Raw genomic sequence first — 18338 nt, 5'->3', positions numbered from 1 at the left:
TTAACCACAGGAGGTACGTAAAACATGTGAAGGCTGCAATACAAGAAAAAAATGTACTTCAATAATTTGAAGCACACGTAAGATTGTCGATGGTGATCTTTCAGAGATTATTTTTCAGTCGGGCAACTGATAAGTTGAGTATCATTGAAGGTAAGTGCAAATTTTGGAGTTAGTGTGACACAGTGCCTCATTCATGCAAAAGCAAACTGCACCAGCTGCAAAAGTGCTGAAGCAAGCAAATATCCATCACAGGCGCGTACACCTTATGTGCAAAACCTGCACGAATAAAAGCCAGGATAACGTTAACATGGCATAAGAGGCACAGATGGGGCCAATATAAAAGGGAACACCACCCAACTTGCATTCAAGGCAAATCCAAGGCAAAAGTTGGACCGATACATCCCACTGTCCATCAAAGTATTAAAGAGTAGTATTAATACGTACAGTAGGAGAATTTTTCAGTATCATGGCCAGGATACACCACCCAACTTGCATCCAAGGCAACCAAAACCCAGCATTTCAAAGAAACACGTAAGACGCCGGCTTTGTAGCAGGTGGCAGCAAGTGAGGTATTGACTCTCACTGCTAAACTTATTCATATTGAACAGCACTGTACACACAACGTTGACCACCTGCACATGCTGTTAGCAAATACTACCAAGAGTCAGTAATGAAACTTGGTAGTATTTGCTAACAGCATGTGCAGGTGGTCAACGTCGCGTGTACAGTGCTGTTCAGTATGAATAAGTTTAGCAGTGAGAGTCAATACCTCACTTGCTGCCACCTGCTATAAAGCCGGCGTCTTACGTGTTTCACTTTGAAATGCTGGGTTTTGGTGGCCTTGGATGCAAGTTGGGTGGTGTATCCTGGCCATGATACTGAAAAATTCTCCTACTGTGCGTATTAATACTACTCTTTAATACTTTGATGGACAGTGGGATGTATCGGTCCAACTTTTCAGGGCAAGTTCACTGTCCTGTAGTGGTGCAATATAGCAACTATGATTGAACATTTTTGTGTGGCTATATTTCTTAACTTTGTATATACCTTTCAATTTCATATTCATCAACAAGACTGCATAGATAAAAGCTTACTTCCTTTCCTCCTATATTTTATTCTTTTTTATTTGCCTTTCTGCAGCCGCCACAATAACTAATGATGCCACTTTTGAGCTAAATTTCTTTCTCGCACAAGACTGGAGCATTCTTAAGAATGCAGGAATAATCCAAACTCATTTCCTCCCATTTATGTTCACCGAAAATACTTGGTATATTTCGAGACGTGTGTTCGTTACAGCTGTGCGCTTTTCTAATTTTAGTGACGTTAGGAATCTCAATTTTGCCACACCCACTCGCAAACATTCCCACATCATTTTGTGCACGCTTTTGATGCACTTGGTTTCAGTTATGCATGCAGAACGATTCAAAACTCTTTGTGCCAGCATGCCTTTATAAAGGATATTGATCCATTTCAAAAGCACATTTCTTATGAGCTCACCATTAGCTACAAATGCCCAATTGTCACTGCTGGCCTAGCTTTGATAATAAAAAATGACAAAACCTTAGTCAATTAGGATTTGTCAAGTTTTCTTTCGTCGGCCCTTGTTGCAAATCTTAGCCAGCATGTATTATTTCAAACCCGCTATTTTTAATAATTTAGAGACAGTCATCACGAAACACACGATACAATGACCTTTAGGTTGTTTCTTATTTACAAGCTCCTCTGTTGAGTGGAAATTCAATTCTGAACGATAGTGCATAATAAGTGAGCCTTCCTTCTTTACGCAGACTCCCTACAACCTCCGTGTTTCACTTTCTTTAAAAATGAGAGGCTATTCTGTTTTTGATACAATATCAGGTTGTTTTTCTGTAATATTTGTAACCAATTTGTTTAAGAAGTTTCACTACTGAAACACTTCTACTTTCAAGGAGTACCGACATGTCATGTCCGACGTCACTTTTTTTTTCACACTAACCAAAGGTCGAAACTCCCTAAACCATAAAAAAAAAAGAATACTGACAAGCATCAGAGTGCCCTAAATAACTTGCTGCAATATAGTTGTTTCCACAAACCAGTTTTGGTACCAAGTAGGTGGACACACCGGTTGCGACACACAAGTACAGTCAAACTTGAAAAACAAGAACATGTCTAGCCCAAGGAGGTTTTAAATAAAATTAGCTGAAGTGGAAGCTCCAGCAGCTTGTTCACAGTAGAGGTGAAGCCAGTGCTTGCACCCTACTTCTGAAATAGAACCTTGTCAAATGGTGTCCCCTCATAGATTAAGAGCTTTGGCTATGTTAATGTAAATTCTAGGCTAATTAGAAAATAGAAGCTGGTTGCTCCCAATTAAAGAACTTCAGCTACTGATGATGCAATCTCCAATAAAATTTGCCAAGCCGTTCGCGCAGTGGCGTCACTAGGGTCAGCGGCACACGGAGCGGTGGCCCACTGCCCAACACCCCCCGTCCTCTCATTTCAAGCAACAAAGCACAATTTTATCCTCATGGCTTGCTTCAGTGTGTCTACAGCTTACTGATGTTTATTTCTTTCTGAAATGTCCCAAGTAACGAGTGCACCACACAGCTCCCAGTTAAACACATAACATTGAAAGCGCATATTTACGCATTTAAATCGTGTTAACAGGCAAGGAAACAGGAGTGTGCAATTATTTTTTTTTAATTTCAAAAAAAGAACACTTCCCAAGAAATAAACAGAGTAAATATAGTTTTCGCCAGATGAATGTCAAGACTAACATTACAAAAATGAATGTGCCCATAAAACACAACAAATGCAAACATTGAGCATGTAGAAAAACCTGTAAAGATATGTGTATGGTATGTGTAGGCGCAGTGTATGCATACCCACGTGTGGTGCACATCGCATGTGTAGCCATGTAGGTATATACAATAGATTATCCACATTCTTCAAGTGAAGTTGAAAGAAGCACCTTGGAAAGAGGAAACATGAAAGTATAGGAAAATGAAGACGAGCCAGAAATAGTATGCGACTAAGCGAAGAGTCCGAGTAGAATGCGTGGTATTTCAAAGGAGCTTTCGTAAGAAAATTAAAGCACAAATTTATGCTAAGCTCGCACTACCTGCTAGCGCAGGTGGGGAAGTATATTTCTACAGTAGTTACACGAGTGCTACGCAGGTGTATCTGTGAAACGTTTAAGTACCTCTCAATGCCTCGTCAGTAATGCATATTTCATTTTAACTTCACGTTCTAAAGCACGCTGCTACAATTTTCCGTTCTTATTTTCTGTAGTCGGCGCATAGTGCCATAGTTCCACTGAGCGAAAGTGGCACGGCCCCTTGTCGCTTCTTTGACAAATCATTCTATGCCAACAACCACACCCTCTATAAGTGCCCCGCTGCACTTGACCAAGCACCAGCAGGCTTCTGAGCTAAGGTGCCCCAGTACATCGTGCACTTTTTATTCATTTTTTTATTTTAATGTTTAATACAACTACTTACTGCAACACTTCCAACAAATTTTGCTCCATTTCCCGATGTCACGATGATGTTGACAATGCCGGGATTGGTATCTGAAGATCAACTTTAGCACCAAATTAATATACCACAAGCGTCTTCAAAATTTCATATGTGCCAAGTGTCATCCTTTTATTTTCAAGGTACATGTGGCAGAGTTCCTACAACTTAGAAAATTGTATAGAAAATTTGTTTTCGACATAGGCCGCTGTAATGGGAACAAGTGGAACAGTGATGCCCTGTACGGCTTTTCAAGCCAAAGACTGAAGCAGACACTCAAGTACAGAATTTGCATTGCATATTTATTCGTCATGTACCACTTTCACTTGAGACTTAAAAAGCAAAGGAAAGGTAAGTTACACAGTTTAAATAACTGCTTGTGAGAAAAACATATTTACATGGCAAGACGGTAAGGATCACTCCTCCATTCTTGCGTGATGCAGTTCCCAAGAGCGCCGCACAGTCACTTCGTTCCGAGAAGCACGCAGTATGCCACAATGACCTAGTTGCTACATGCAATCCAGCATGCCTTTAGAATGCAAAGGGGGCAAAAAAGCCAGGTCATCGGGCTGGCAGCATTATTTTCCCCCAATGCACCTTCCGAAAGAATAATAAAAAAAAAAAAGAACCTAACAAATCACATGAAAAGGTTGTCCACAGTTCCTCAAGAAAGGCAGTCCATTACAGCGTATAAAACAGCTCCCCAACGCGAGCAGCCGAGGCGGCTTCTTGACTACTGCTCGTCTATGAGCGGTGTGGCATCGCCAGCCGGTGTCGACTCGATCATGGGGCTTGGGGATGCGCGAGTTGTTGGAGTGCGGCGCGCAGACGCACGGTTCGATGCGTCTTGCTGCTCCATGCGTTGCTTTGCCCACTGCTCCGCCATGCGCTTCCAGTCGGCAATCGATGGGTTGCCTGTGCTCCTGCAAAAAGAGAATTCACATAGTTGTAGGGCAACACATCCTCGTCATCAGTCTATACAAGTTCATTGCAGGGTAAAGGCCTCTTCCAAAGATCACCAATAACCCTTGTCGTGCACAAACCAAACCCATCCTGTGCTTCTATGCCTACAAATTTCCTCGTCTCACAGTTTTCCTGCCTTTCAAATTGCGTTTGCCTTCCCTTGGCACCCTATTCTGTTACCGCAATAGACAACTGATTATGTATTCTACTAAGGGCGGATATAGTAACATCTGAAATTGAATCGAGTACGAACCAAATAGTGTCAGAAGCCAGTTAAATAGCAAATACAGTAGAACCTCGTTCATACGTTTTCAAAAAATACGCGAAAAATAAACGTACGATCCGGGAAAACGTAAGATCCGAATCCAGTAAAAATTGAAGCTGACAAGCCCATGTTGAGGTGCAAAGGCAGAAAACATTTATTTCTTGCAAAACATAGTTACAGTCGAATCTTGTTAATTCGAACTGACGCTGTGGTCCCGTCAAAGTTATGTGTATTCCAATGGGCGAGAACGCTCGGTAATTCGAGCGCGAAAGCATTTGCGACGGTTAATTCGAACATAACCGCGCACCGACAATGCTCTCAGCAGCACGCCAAATGCGCCTCCGACTGGCAATGCTCTGACACCGCCATAAAGCAAAAGCTTAGGAAAGACCCCTCAACGCCGCGCGGAGAAATAAAAAAGAAAGAAAAAAATACCGCGGCGAACAATTTCCTCTCTCAAATGGTAAGGTCGCCGTTCCAGCGTCGCGCCGGAACATGCGTGTACGCGCCGACGTCTCAGTCAATTCTGCGGCTGAGGCGCAGAGGGAAGCAACGCGGAGGCCCAGTCCGGCCAAACGCTCGCTTCAACGGCAGAAAACGAAACTTAGGGGAGCAGGTTAAGCTGGCGCCGGGCCGGCGGGCGCGCACGGAGAGTCGAAGGTCAGGGAGCTACGAGGGAATTGAGAGGGAGGGCGAGGGGAGCCACCGAAGCGACGGGGTTGCCGAGGCCAAATGCGCTTCCCTGCCGCCCTCCTCCTTCACCATTGATGCGGTCTCCGCGCGCGTGCGTCGCCGTGCCGGCGCGGCCCGCTCCCTGAAGTTTCGTTCACTGCCGTTATCGGGATGCGAGAGAGAGAGAGATTGTGGTTGTGAAGAGGAAGAGGCGCTATCGGGATGCCAGCGTTGGCAGGCGTGGGCAGTTCCGTGGCCCTTGCTCGCTATGTGCTTGCGCGCCGCGATATTTCACGACTCACACCGTTCGTACGTAGCGCTATGGTGCACAAATACGTCAAAAATAAGTCCTTCTTTTAATTCGACCAAATTTTCAGGCCCCTTCGAATTCGAATTATCGAGATTCGACTGTATTTTCTGCTGGTGCGTCACACCCTTGGACAGGAACAACTCCTTTTGCGCACATTGCAGACCCTTGTCTGCATTTTCGTTGTCTTTCATGCGAAAGAAGCTTTGTAAGGCTTCCAGGCCAGCAAGGGCTTCGGCGAAGGTAGTCGGTGGACGCAAGCCTTCGTTCTCGCCGCCGTGTTCAGGCGCCTCGTCCGCCACCACCTCCGCTACGATCTCGGCGAGTCGTAGCGCCCCGCACCGCGCACGCAGCATCCGCCTGTTTTTGCCGCTTAGTAGTTCGCGTTGAAGCGAGGGGCGAGGTAGCGCAAAGGTAAATTCGTTCGCCGCTGCTACCGCGCTTCGTCACTTCGGGCGAACGAGCACTGCAGAGAAGCCGCGTGGCGGCTGTCTGCCACTTAGCGCTTCACAAGCACATGAGAGCGGCATTTCTGCACACCTGAATGATAATTTTTCGCTGCAGAACGTATCATACGACCGCAGTTTGCCGCAATGCTGAACATTGCTGCCGAATAATCGTATTTTCGGGGAACGTATTAACCGGAACAGATTAACACATTCCTCCATGGGGTTATGTTTATTTTTCGCGATTGCGAACGTAGGAGCCGGGAAATCGTATTAAGCGGGAACGTATCAGCAAGGTTCTACTGTACATCTAGAAGAGTTTTCGAACAATGAATGCCATTTTTCATCACTATTATAGAACAATAATATTTAATCACAATACATAAGCTGCTTATAATGTAACTCGGCAGAGTTGCAAATTTTCGCACTACAAGCGGTACCACACTACAGTCCGAACCCGTTTATAACAAACTCTGTAGTTCCGCGAAAAGTAGTCGTTATACCAATAGTTTGTTATATATGGACTCGCCCTTAATTTCCAGCGTCATTTTGTTCCCGGCACGTTTCCGCACCTAGCTGCAAACTTCCATTAGGAGCGTCCATCTAAAGAACGAAATGCGGCGTCGTGTAGCTCTTTCAAAACGGCACCTGGTTCCGATCACCTGTCTTCGAAACTGCAAGCGCAGCTGCCATTTTTTATTCGAAAGCTGGTCACTTATTTTACTACCAGCAGAACATGACTGTGTTCTGCACACGAGAGCGAAGCATCCTAGTTGACCGAAAGCGTAAACTTCAGAAACTACTGCGACATGCCGTCATACTGCGAAGGTATCGAACATCATGGTCTCGGCATTACAACAGCGCATCAGCCACACAAGAGCCGTAACATTACGTTATCTATGTCGATACGGGTGAAAAAAAAATTGGTTGTTCGAAAGGTAAAACGTCACCGTGAACCGTTATCAGCAATCGGCAACGCGTAAACAAAGCACCGCCAAACCGTGATCTCCTGATAACTACATAGTAACTGCCGACCCTTTGCAACATTACGCAGCGGCAGCGCATAGTGCAGCGTTCTTGCCAACTCGGGCCGTGTAACAGGAACGCTTGAGTGGCCATTGTTCCCATGGTGGAAAGACATAGATGGTCGTTCCAAATCATTGAAACAGGCGTGATGCACATGGTGCTGCACAGACAATTGCGCAAGAATGAGAGTGACGCCATCGTGGCATCCAATATCGCATCGGCGCATGCCCCGTGCCATGCTGTTTATGCTGTATGTGGCACACCTCTGCCCTGGAGGAGTGCCTTGAAAAAGCATGACCTTCTTCGCGGCTTCCGAAATCAGCGCGAGGTGATTACTCGCTCATCTCGAAGGCTGTATGATTGTCACAGTTTGACTGGAGCGGAGCGCACGCTGTCGTGCGCCTAGTTTGGTCACGCTTCCGTGCTTTGGCACTTCACGTATGCCCTCTCCTTAACGTGACCAGGATCAAAGCATTCGTTGTAGCAGTACAGCGATTTAAAAAACGTTCGTTATATCTGGAAACAGCTTCCATAGGGAGGGTCGGAAAATCGTAAATGCAATAAAATGTGGTCGTTATAACCGATAGATCGTTATAAGTGAGTTCAACTGTATAACCAAAACAACATTTTTCAAAGGCATGCATGTGCAACACATGTAGACCAAGCAGCCACATGTGTCCGAGAACCGAAGCATATGACCAGAATGTGCCCTCACTTTCGTTAGCGAGGTGGTTCCCTCATTTTTTTTTTCAAGTGCTGTACAGCCAATGCGAAGGATTTCATTGACTCTGCACCAAACCGCAACGTTGGCCACAGACTTCAGACAAAACGGCGCTGGTTAGGCCTAGCTAGCGGGGTATCGGGAAGCATGCCATCATGGGAAGCTCGCCCTTGATCTATGTCCATAGCCGTAGACGAGTACACGTTGCTCTGGTGCGAGATCATGTGCAAAGGCTACACTAACAGAAGCGCATCTGACGTGGAGTTCACAGGTGATTACCCAGCAAATACCGCAAACACATACAGTAAAGTTGGTATGTGTGCATACTGGTAGGAACGGTGAAAGCTCGCATGTGAACAACATTTAGAACGGATTAATTTGTAGAACACAGCTTAAACTGACAACATCACGGAGTCAAGGAAGGTTGCACGCGTAGATCTGCACTTAACGACGACGCGAATCATGACAGGCGAATGCGAAACGCACTCGCAGCCTCGGCCTATATTACCGCGGTACTGTAGTAGTCAAAAACAACAAACTGATTTTACCGTCGAAACTAGTTTTTTTTTCAGCCTGCTCAATAATCCAGACATTTTTGCGACCCCATCCGTGTCCGAAAAAAATTAATAGGTGACTGTTCCGCACACAAACTGAAGAGCCAAAGAGCGGCAATGCACACGTGTTCCATGCGTACCGCACGCGGCTGACAATCGGCCAGAGCAAAAGGCTTCTCTGTCGCCTAGGCAGCATGCGCACCAGCTGAGCCAGCATGCTGCTGCCACGTATTATAATTCTACATGTAGCATGATACTTCTTCTAAATGTCTATGTCTAAATGTCTCTCTATACTTCCTCTAAATGTCAACTAGAACATGATCTGCCTGATACCTAACCAATGCTACCATTGTTCTAGCTCTATCATTTTCCATTTAAATGTTTACTGTGTGGTTACTGGCTTCCTTTCAAGCTACAGCACCAAGCAGACCAGCTGGCCAGTGGAACATCACACACTTGGCAAAAGTGTGAACAACAGTCGAAGACAATGAAAAGGCCATGATGCTTACTTGGTGCCAGACACGACGGTGGGGATGGGATTGGCCTGGATGACAGCTGCAGCGGGCGCAGCTGGCGTGTGCCGAGGTGTATGAGCACCCCGTGGCGTCTGTTGGGCAGCCGCCCACGAAGTTTGTGGGGTCTGTGGGTAACGAGGGGTCACTGATGGTGTGGCTACCGCATGGTGGTACGATGGGGTCACGAGTGGCGTCGCCATCGCTTGTGAGGGTGTATACGGCTGCTGCAAGAATGAATCAAGAAAAAAAGGAGAGGGGGGGGAAGGGTTAGATTCATGTGGTCCTGGCTCCACAATCCAAGGCTTTGCAAATATATTGTGGCAAGAGAAATGGGTAATCGAACTAACAATAACAGAACTAAGGCCTAAGGACTGGCCCACTGAAGCCACTACACTCATGTTCCCGAGAACCCACCCACCAGCTAACCTAAGCCTTGCCACGGCATGAACAATCACAGCTGTTACTGGGAGTGCAGAAAGACTCCGACGATAGTCGCTGTGCATGAGTGTGTGCTTTTGTACAAGTCTCTTAGACAGCAGTAACTGAAACACACACTTCAGGCTCGCTTCCATTCTGGTGACTTCTGCCTTTGCTACTCTGTGCCAGATGACAAGCCTGTAGCTGGTGGCCGATTACTAATGTGTGTCTTGACCTGAACTCTTGTTTAAAGCACAGCTCTTAGGCACCCGTTCCTGTGTTGAGCATTGGCCTCAGTTTCAGCCTAGCTGGCAGAATGAACCAGCAGAGTGCAGCGGAGGATGAAAGCGGAGGAGGAGGGTACAGCGGATGCATGAGACGTGCTCCACGGCGGCGACCCACTATGAGACAGCGCCACAGTAGCATGCGCGCCGTCAGCCGGTCGCCGATGGCCTCATTACTAAGACATGCGGTGAGCACGTCCGATACCATATATGAAAACGAAGCACTGGCGTGCACTTCGGACCCACTGCTAGAGAATGCGCTCCGCGCGTGCCATGCATTCCCATGTTCACGCTTTCTTTCTGAACAATGAGCGACACAACTGGTGGAATGCAAAGCACCTAAAGAGCTGTGCTCAAATTTCGCATTAAGGAGTATCGTACTCGTCGATAATTTTATTTCTTTTTTTTTTCTCTTTTTTTTCTTTATGATGAAGGTTTCCTCAGTAAACACAATGAGTATACTACAGTGAGTTGACAAAGGAAACATTTTCACAATATATGTCATTACTCAGCCTTACTTCCTGAAACTGAAAAATCAGCTGGCATCACTTTTGCCCAAGTAAATATCCTTTCGACTGACTAATTAATATAGTAATTACATAGTAACACCTGGGTTATGAGAGTCGCCACAGCGGGGAGCTCTGCATTAAATTTGTCCACCTGGGGTTAACGCAGACCTAACATTTGGTACACAAGTGCTTTCGCTTAGCTTACCACATCATCAGAATGTGGCCACCATGGCCAGGAATTGAAGCCGCGATCTCCGGCTCAGAAGATTAAAGCCATAGCCAATAAGCCAGCGTGGCATGCAACTTTCAGGAGAGGCAATCAACCACCAGCAAAAGCTGTCAGCTAGGTTCATTAAGTACTTCTTCTGCCTCAGAGAGATGAAATTTACAGTGGAACCCCGATTATACGACTTTGAAGGGGCCACGCAAAACCGTCGTATAATTGAAAAACTTAGAATATAGGCAGTGATGCTCAGTCTTGCACAAAGAACAGGTACAGAGCGCCTGAATAAGCCGGCGGCATGAACCTGCACTGCTTCCAAGGAACGTAGATTAAATTGTTGAAAAATTACTGTATTTATTCAGTTGTAACGCGAGTTTCTTATTTCATGATTTCGTTGCTTGAACTCGACCCTCACGTTACAGTCGAATAACGACAAAATTGACCATTTTAAAACGATCTAAATCCCGCAATGTTCAGCGTAAACGTTGGCAACCTGTAACTTTACGTCTCGATCTAATCCATAGACAAGTCGACCGAAGTCAGGACTTGTTTTTGGTTGGAATCGACGCTGTTTTCACTGTGCTTGTGACTCGTTACAATGCTGCAATGCTCTACGGCATTTTGCGATTCAACTCCGTTCATTCGCAACGTTATGGCGATGCAGCGCATTTGGTATGACGGTCGCTTCAAGAGATGAGCAACTTTGATGACCGAGGAGCTGGCAAAGTCTTCCGCGGCTTCGTGTCTCGAGATCGACGATTTGCGGATGGTGGGACCAGCGGCAGGCCCACTTTAAATGAGAGGTCAGACCGGAAAGCTCTGTGCAGCTTGAAGTGGCTTGGTACTGAGCCCGAACGAAATGATTGTGCGGTCTTTTAAGAAGTACTTAAATCTCAAACAAGCTTGATGGCATGGAAGATGACAATTCTCGGGCAATCTTTTTTGGAGATAGTGTCGCTTTCGCGAGACTCTGCTCGTCCCGACACCGAACCCCTCGAAGTATACAGCCGACAGCTCTCTTGGCGCTGCTAGCGAGCTTAGGACAGCACCAGAAACACTCATTGGGGATGCTTTCAGTGCCGAGTCACGCGAAATTTTGCAAAAGTGAAACTATCTACGAAAGTGATCGTCCGAGAAGACCGCCCAAGGGAAGCTCCGTCTCCTCTTCAGACGACCATGATGAGTAAAGAGAACATTTCCGAACTTCGATTCCTTGAATAAAGGTACCATTTCATTTTCTGTTCATCTTGTGTTACATTAGCAGTTTTATTTTCTTTATTCGCATTACAATCGCAGTCGCGTTACATTCGGGTAAATACGGTATTGCACACCCGTTATCAGCTGGCTGCAGTGTGCTTACGTGCCAGAATGCATCTGTTTAGAATTTTTTTTTTCTCGGACGGGACCAGAGAGGCATCGTACGAAGCAGGTCGGCGTAAAATTGCGTCGTATAATCGAGGTTATTAATACATTATTTATATGAGGCTTCGCCAAGACCAAACCAATTCGTCATAAAACGCGGGTCGTCGCATGACTAAGGGACGTATAATCGAGGTTCCACTGTAGTTTGTGATGCTGCCTTGAGCTTGTTTCACTCCATTCAGGAATGAAAAATTTATTTAAGAGGGAATGGCTATTCTATCATAACTTTGGCTATGGCTCAATGATTAGCCTCTTCTGCGAAGGCCGCTATGTCAGCAGTCTCAATTCAAACCCCACATTTACTTTTGGAAAATTTTTCCTTTGGAGTCCATCTAAATAATAGTGATAAAAAGCAGGTCCTATGAACCCAATAGAGAACATCACAGTATTACTGCACAGCCTGGTCTAGTGTGGCTTTTATGCCTTTGATAAAAAGCATAGGTCCATTTATGCTTGAATACAGCTGCAAGGTGATTTCAGGCAAATCAACTGTCACTCATTGCAAATCACACGACCGGGTTCTAGCTGTCACATCACGCTGGAAAAGCAAAAGAATGCATAATATACCTGGTGGTAAGGGTATGCATTGGCATAGGTTCCACCATATGGTGTTGGGAATGACGGTGTCTGTCCGGCCACTTGAGATAATGATGCAAACATGTGATTGGAAATGTTGGCTGCTGCTCTCTGGATCGCCTGAGGGTCGACATCTAGTTGCAAAGCAGAAAGACAAGAGGCATCTTTCATATCACATAGAATATACATAGATTATATCACATAACAAATTCCAGTAGCAATGGATTCTTATCAAACATACCCACAACGAGCTGTACAAAAACTTAACAGTAGGTACAGTACAAAAATGTTGCTTATTTGGCCGTGCCTCTCCCGTTTTGTCGCCGCCCTTGTCGGCACAGACATCAAGGATGAAGTTGTCACCATTTGAAGATGCTTGACAATTCTAAAGAACAAAAATCTTAACAGCAGCCAACGAAGACACCTGACACCGTGTCGCTATTTAACACGCAAAAAAAAAAAAAAAACACAGGACCAACAAAACACACACAAGAAACCACAAATCAAATGAGCCTATACAACTCAGGAGCTAGGCTTGACTTGTTACATGGTTTGAGTGTGGTCAGCAACTACTGAATGTTTCCCTAGTTTTGGTTTCAAGAAGACACCAACGTTGTACCAAAACAAGAACATTGTTCTTTATGCTTAATACTGCTACACGCGTGTGGTATCAGGCATCAGGGGCATCAGAAGTAGGGTACGGACGGCGAGGTGAGTAACGGCGAGCGTCGGCGTATGGGCGAGGAGCAGGGAATGAGCTCCAGTACGGCGGCATCCAGGTGGTGCGGCAGTGGCGGGATACGTGACCAACACGGTGGCAGCGGAAGCAGATCGGTTTGTCGTCAAGTGTTCGCCATTCAGGCGGATTGCGTGGTCTGGGAGTGAAATACTGGTCATTAAAGGTTGTGGACATAGGAATGGGTGCTGAATCAGGTCGGGAGACAAAGCAGGCGGGAGGGATGCCAAGGTTTGCAATTTCTTGCCGCACAACCGCTTGTATAACGGAAATAGTAGGGGCCGCTGGCTCAAAGGTACCGTCAAGGGGTCGAGGATGAAGGGGGGCCGGACTCGCCGCTTCCATCTCACGGCGAACGATACGCGTGACGTTCTCTTGAAATGGTCGTGTGGCAGGAAGAGCGGAGCAAGAGGACGTGGCAGGGGTGTTTGGGAGCCGGGAAAACTGAGGGACGACGCGGCGGCTTTTGGCTACCTCGAAGCGGCGGCATTCTTTGACGATGGCTTCGTCGTTATATACGAGCAAATTGAAGGCGTCATCGGCGATGCCTTTTAGGATATGGCCCACCTTTTCAACCTCGGTCATGTGCTCGTCGACTTTCCGGCAAAGCGCGAGCACTTCCTGTATGTAGGAGACATACAATTCTGTCAACGACTGGACACGGGAAGCAAGCTCTTTTCGCGCAGCCTGTTGGCGACCTGACGGGTTGCCAAATAGGTCGCGAAGTCTCTCTTTGAAAGTGTCCCAGCTGGATATCTCAACCTCATGGGTGCGAAACCAGACACGCGGTGTCCCGTCCAGATAAAAGATCACATTGGCAAGCATGATGGTAGGGTCCCAGTGGTGGCTTTGGCTAACACGCTCATACATGCTGAGTCAGTCGTCGACGTCAACGCCATTTTGGGCGGAGAATGTCCCAGGATCACGGAGACTAGGACTAGGAACTGTAATGTACGTTGTGGTTGGCGCCGCAGGTGTAGGTGGCGACGAGGTTTTTCCATCGGAAGCCATGGCTCAGAAGACGACGGTGTGGCCGCTTCGGAGCTCCGTGGCTAGGACGGGGAACGTTCCACCTCCACCAGAATGTTACGCGAAGGACGAGTCAGTAAGACTACCAACTATTTACAGGTTGTACTTACAACAGCAGTTGCAGCGCTGACCAGTTAGATTCACAGCGCGAGCCCAGCTCTTTCTTCGCGCAGCGCAGCTCTTTCTTCCTCTTCTTTTCTCGAGTGATGGCGCCCGTGCGCCTCGTTCAAACAACCAAATACCACACGTGTGTAGCAATACCGTAGCTGAACTAGCATGCAGTCATGCAAGTGGAGTCAGAAGTATCGAATGGCGCACTGTAAGGCGTCCGAAATTTCAGTCATCCTTATAGCTTACGTTTATGGGACGAGTGGCACTGGTGCAAAACTGTCCGAATGTACATTTCCCTATTATTGGTCGGCATATGTATGCAGAATGAAAGGGTTTAATCTGAGTTTGCCCAGGGTTTTCCAGCACGCAGCATGCACCTGAGCGTGAACGTAAATTCATGAAACACAATCTGCTAATTTCTGCTTCGAATGGTGCTGCGCCATCTTTTGCTGCAGCTTGCTTTTGTGCCTGCCTCCCCATGCAAGACACAAAGGCAGCACGGCCAACAGCGCATGTTTATGAAACTGTTACACATCCATCGTAAGGCAAACTAGGCCCAAGAATGCCCGCTCACTCGAAATGTTGATGCTGGGTGTGGCACCAATGTAGGATGACTGGCCCATCGGTGTGCGCACTGCAGTCACACTGCTTGGCGTTCCAGGGATGGGGTCCCGGAAGTGCTCCTTGAACCACCTGAACAGAGAGCCCACGGAGTGGAACATCTGCTGTCGGTAGCGGAAGCCCTCGGGTGTCACCGTCACATACTCATGGCGCGCCTGCAGGCAAATTACAACCAAGCATCAGAGCTCATTCATTTGGTCCAATTAGTACATGGCACGGTGAGAGCAACAATTCAAGCAGCCAGGCATGTCCTGCTGATGCAGGATGCAGTGCACTATTTTCAGTGGACCCTGCAACTTCTGTACATGTCAAAATAGTGACAAGTAAACTAATCCAGAAGGCATGGTGAAGGAAACTTATTGATCTGTTAAAAAGAGGCATGTTAAGTCCTGTTAAGGCTTGTTCTGATGCATTTTTAAACTATAAATTGCAAACTGCTCAATCATTTCAACATGTTATGCTATTTCTACACCAGACCTGCATTTGTTCTCTGTTCATTTCAAAAATAATGGGTTATGACTTATGACTGATTTACTAATTGGTTGATTGATTAATACCCTAAACAAGAAAATGACCTTGAAAATGGCATACCATATTTACCCGATTCATATGCCCCCCCCCCCCCCCTGATTCTAAAGTGCACGTAATTTTCGCGGGTTTAAGGTAAAAAAATAAACGTGTACCTGAATGTAACACATGCCGATTTACAAAATAACAATATATAGCAAGTCCCCACATTTGCAATCAGAAAAAATGAGATGTGCAAAATTTACCTTCACAGAAAAGGAAAAAAAAAATTTATTTTTATATAAGCTTTCATAATGAAAGCGGTGTTTTGTCATCACCACTTGTGCTTCATTGGCCACAGATCCCAAGCATACAGGGGCGGTATTCTCGAGCAATCACTTTTAGGGGTACTACTATCACATTCACGAGACCCTGCATCGGACTTGTCGAAGTATGCATCCGACAGCGTTCCTGGCCCTGTGCGCAGATAGCGATCTTGGCACCATGCCAGAAACGCGGGTGGCCGATTACGCCGCCGCATCCAGTGCAGTCACGCGAAATCCCGTGAAAGTGATCTCTGAAAGTATCTCTGAAGGTTATTGGCCGAAAATACTGCTCAAGATCGTAGTCAATCAGAAAATGAGCCAACAGCAACGTCAGAAACTTTCACAAAATCGTGCTCCGTTGCCATGTTGTGATGACGATGATGTTACATCTGACGGCTCTTACAGTAGGCTGTTGCCAATGCCGCGTATGTGGTTTTGGTCTCGTATTCGATTGTAATGCACAGGCAATTTTTTAGACCAATTTTCTCTGAAAAAGGTGCGCATTAGATTCAGGTAAACATGGTACTAATTTGCTGACAATGGTAAAAGTGCCATTTTCTGCATAACTCATGAGCTTTTGCAACATATTTGAAAATGGTATTTAGTTGCTTATGCTATGAGTCAACTAGTACACAGGGTGCAAATCAGGGACAGAAGTTTGCAGGCCACGAATGCCTTTACAAAAGTAATTCATTGGGTGCTGAACATATCGCCTGGATAGGATAGCTGCAGCACAATGCACACCCCAAATGCCTGCGCCAAAGTGGAATTCAGTTTCTTGAAGGCACCTACAGTATATAATGCCAACTTGTAGAAATTGTGTGCGAAATGGCACCAAACATAAAGCGCGAAGAAAAGACTGTAATCTGTCTGTAGCCTATTCTTGGTAATTCGTGTTTGGCTAGTCCACTAGTCCTCTTTAGTCAATTTTCATGCATACCAGACCCTTCTCTGATCTGGTTGTTTTTGCTGTCCAGTAAACATTGTCCACAGCATACATGCATACCGCCATACCTTCTTGTAACAAAGTTGCATCTGACATGGAAACACCTCTGCTACAGTTAAACCTGGATATAACGAAATTGACAAATTCCCGAAAAACTTCGTTATAAAGAGGATTTCGTTATATGCAGGTTCGGCAGGAAAATTCGAAAAATAAACGTTTACCGTATTTACTCAATTGTAACGCGCACCCGTTTTCCGTTTTCGTCGAAGCACTCATCCTCGGAATGTCACACCAGGTACCGGATGCGTGGACGCGTGTCGTTTCGCACAAGCGCGAGGCATCGGAAACTAAGAGCGAGCGTCACGATGGCGTCGTAGCGTCGTATAGTGTTACAGTAGAACCTCGCTGTTACGTTCCCGGCGGCTGCGTTTTCCCGGATGTTACGTCGTTTTCGACCGGTCCCGGCACAGCTCCCATAGAACTCAATGCATTGGTAGCCCCTCTGTTGCGTCGCAACTGTGGACCGTTCCCGCATCATACGTTGCGAACTGCCACCCCGCGCCGGCCCGAGCGGCCATTTTGACTTTTCACGTCGCTTGGCTTGGTGGCTTGACAATGGCATTTGCCGCCCAAAGTGCCGGGGGCGACAACTATGACGTATTTTCGGTTTCCGCCAGCAAAAGTATGGCCCTTGAGATCCGTATTTTCTATATAAAGATGGTGTCCATGATGCGTTGTGGCCCTAAAATTGGTTTTGGCTCATAGATATTCCGTATATAAGGGTACGGCCACGCTAGCAGCAAAAAACACGTGCGTCATGCAGCGAGCGGCAAGTTGCCGTGCGTCAGCGCCTTGCCGCGAGGCCACCGTGGCACTGCGCGTCTCGCCGCGCGGCAGCGCGATAAGATCTCCCGTGTTCTCCGAACGGGCGAGCAACACCGCGAGCGCTCGTTATTTCATGCGAGAGACGACGATCGTCGATTGAAAACCCGGCGCGGACCAGCGGCGTTCCGGTTGTGATGGCTCCGTGACGTCACCCTCGTCGCTCTTGATTGGTTCTTCATCTCACGGCACGAGGCATTTGCCGCAGAAATGGGTCTCGAACCCATTTCGCGCGGCACGCCGCAAGACCCCCCCCGATTCCTGCCGCTTTTGCTGCGTGTTTCTGACGCGCGTTTTTGCTGCGTGTTTTTGCCGCTAGCGTGGCCGTACCCTAAAGACCAAGGGTGATAACGCAGTCTCCGCGCGCCGTATGCTGTATGTGCGAGTGAAAACGTGCGAAGGGAGCCGACGACCGCGTCTAAATCTCGCGCGCACAAGAAAAGCAGGGAGGAAGCGCGCCTTCTTCCGTTGCGCTCGAGGCACCGGCGAGGGAGCAAGGGGGGAGGGATAGCGGGTCGGTGCGGGGTCGCGCAGGCCGTATCTTGAAAGCGATCTGCGTTGGAGCAGAGTCTAGCAGTGTAGGCATAGAGAAAGAATTTCTTTCTCTATGATGTACGTGCGTCGGCGGCTCGTAGCTTTCTGCGTGCTGTGTGTTCTCGGCGCTCAGTTTGCGTTGAAGCGATAGACAACAGCACGAAGGTCACTTCGCTCGCTTCTCCAGCGTTTGACAGCGTGTGTCCGCCCTCCTCGAGTCTGATGTGCCACAGTGTGTACCAGCGCGTCGGCAAC

The 18338-nt window shown here is 47.0% G+C and overlaps 1 protein-coding gene across 1 annotated transcript in view; it reads right to left on the bottom strand.

The window, feature by feature from the left end:
• Positions 1-3772: 3772 nt before the first annotated feature.
• The window catches only part of LOC119445845 (transcription elongation factor SPT6-like), an 81656-nt gene continuing 67090 nt past the window's right edge, over positions 3773-18338 (bottom strand). Inside the window, 4 exon segments of the mRNA XM_037710148.2 lie at positions 3773-4414; positions 8955-9184; positions 12383-12525; positions 14842-15043. Of these exon segments, the coding sequence (XP_037566076.1) occupies positions 4225-4414; positions 8955-9184; positions 12383-12525; positions 14842-15043 (765 nt within the window). The 3' untranslated portion in view covers positions 3773-4224.

This window comes from Dermacentor silvarum, chromosome 3, assembly GCF_013339745.2.
Source record: "Dermacentor silvarum isolate Dsil-2018 chromosome 3, BIME_Dsil_1.4, whole genome shotgun sequence".
NCBI classification, from domain to species: domain Eukaryota; kingdom Metazoa; phylum Arthropoda; class Arachnida; order Ixodida; family Ixodidae; genus Dermacentor; species Dermacentor silvarum.
Note: the sequence above shows the minus strand (reverse complement) of the source record. Positions and strands in the feature narration are given on the sequence as shown.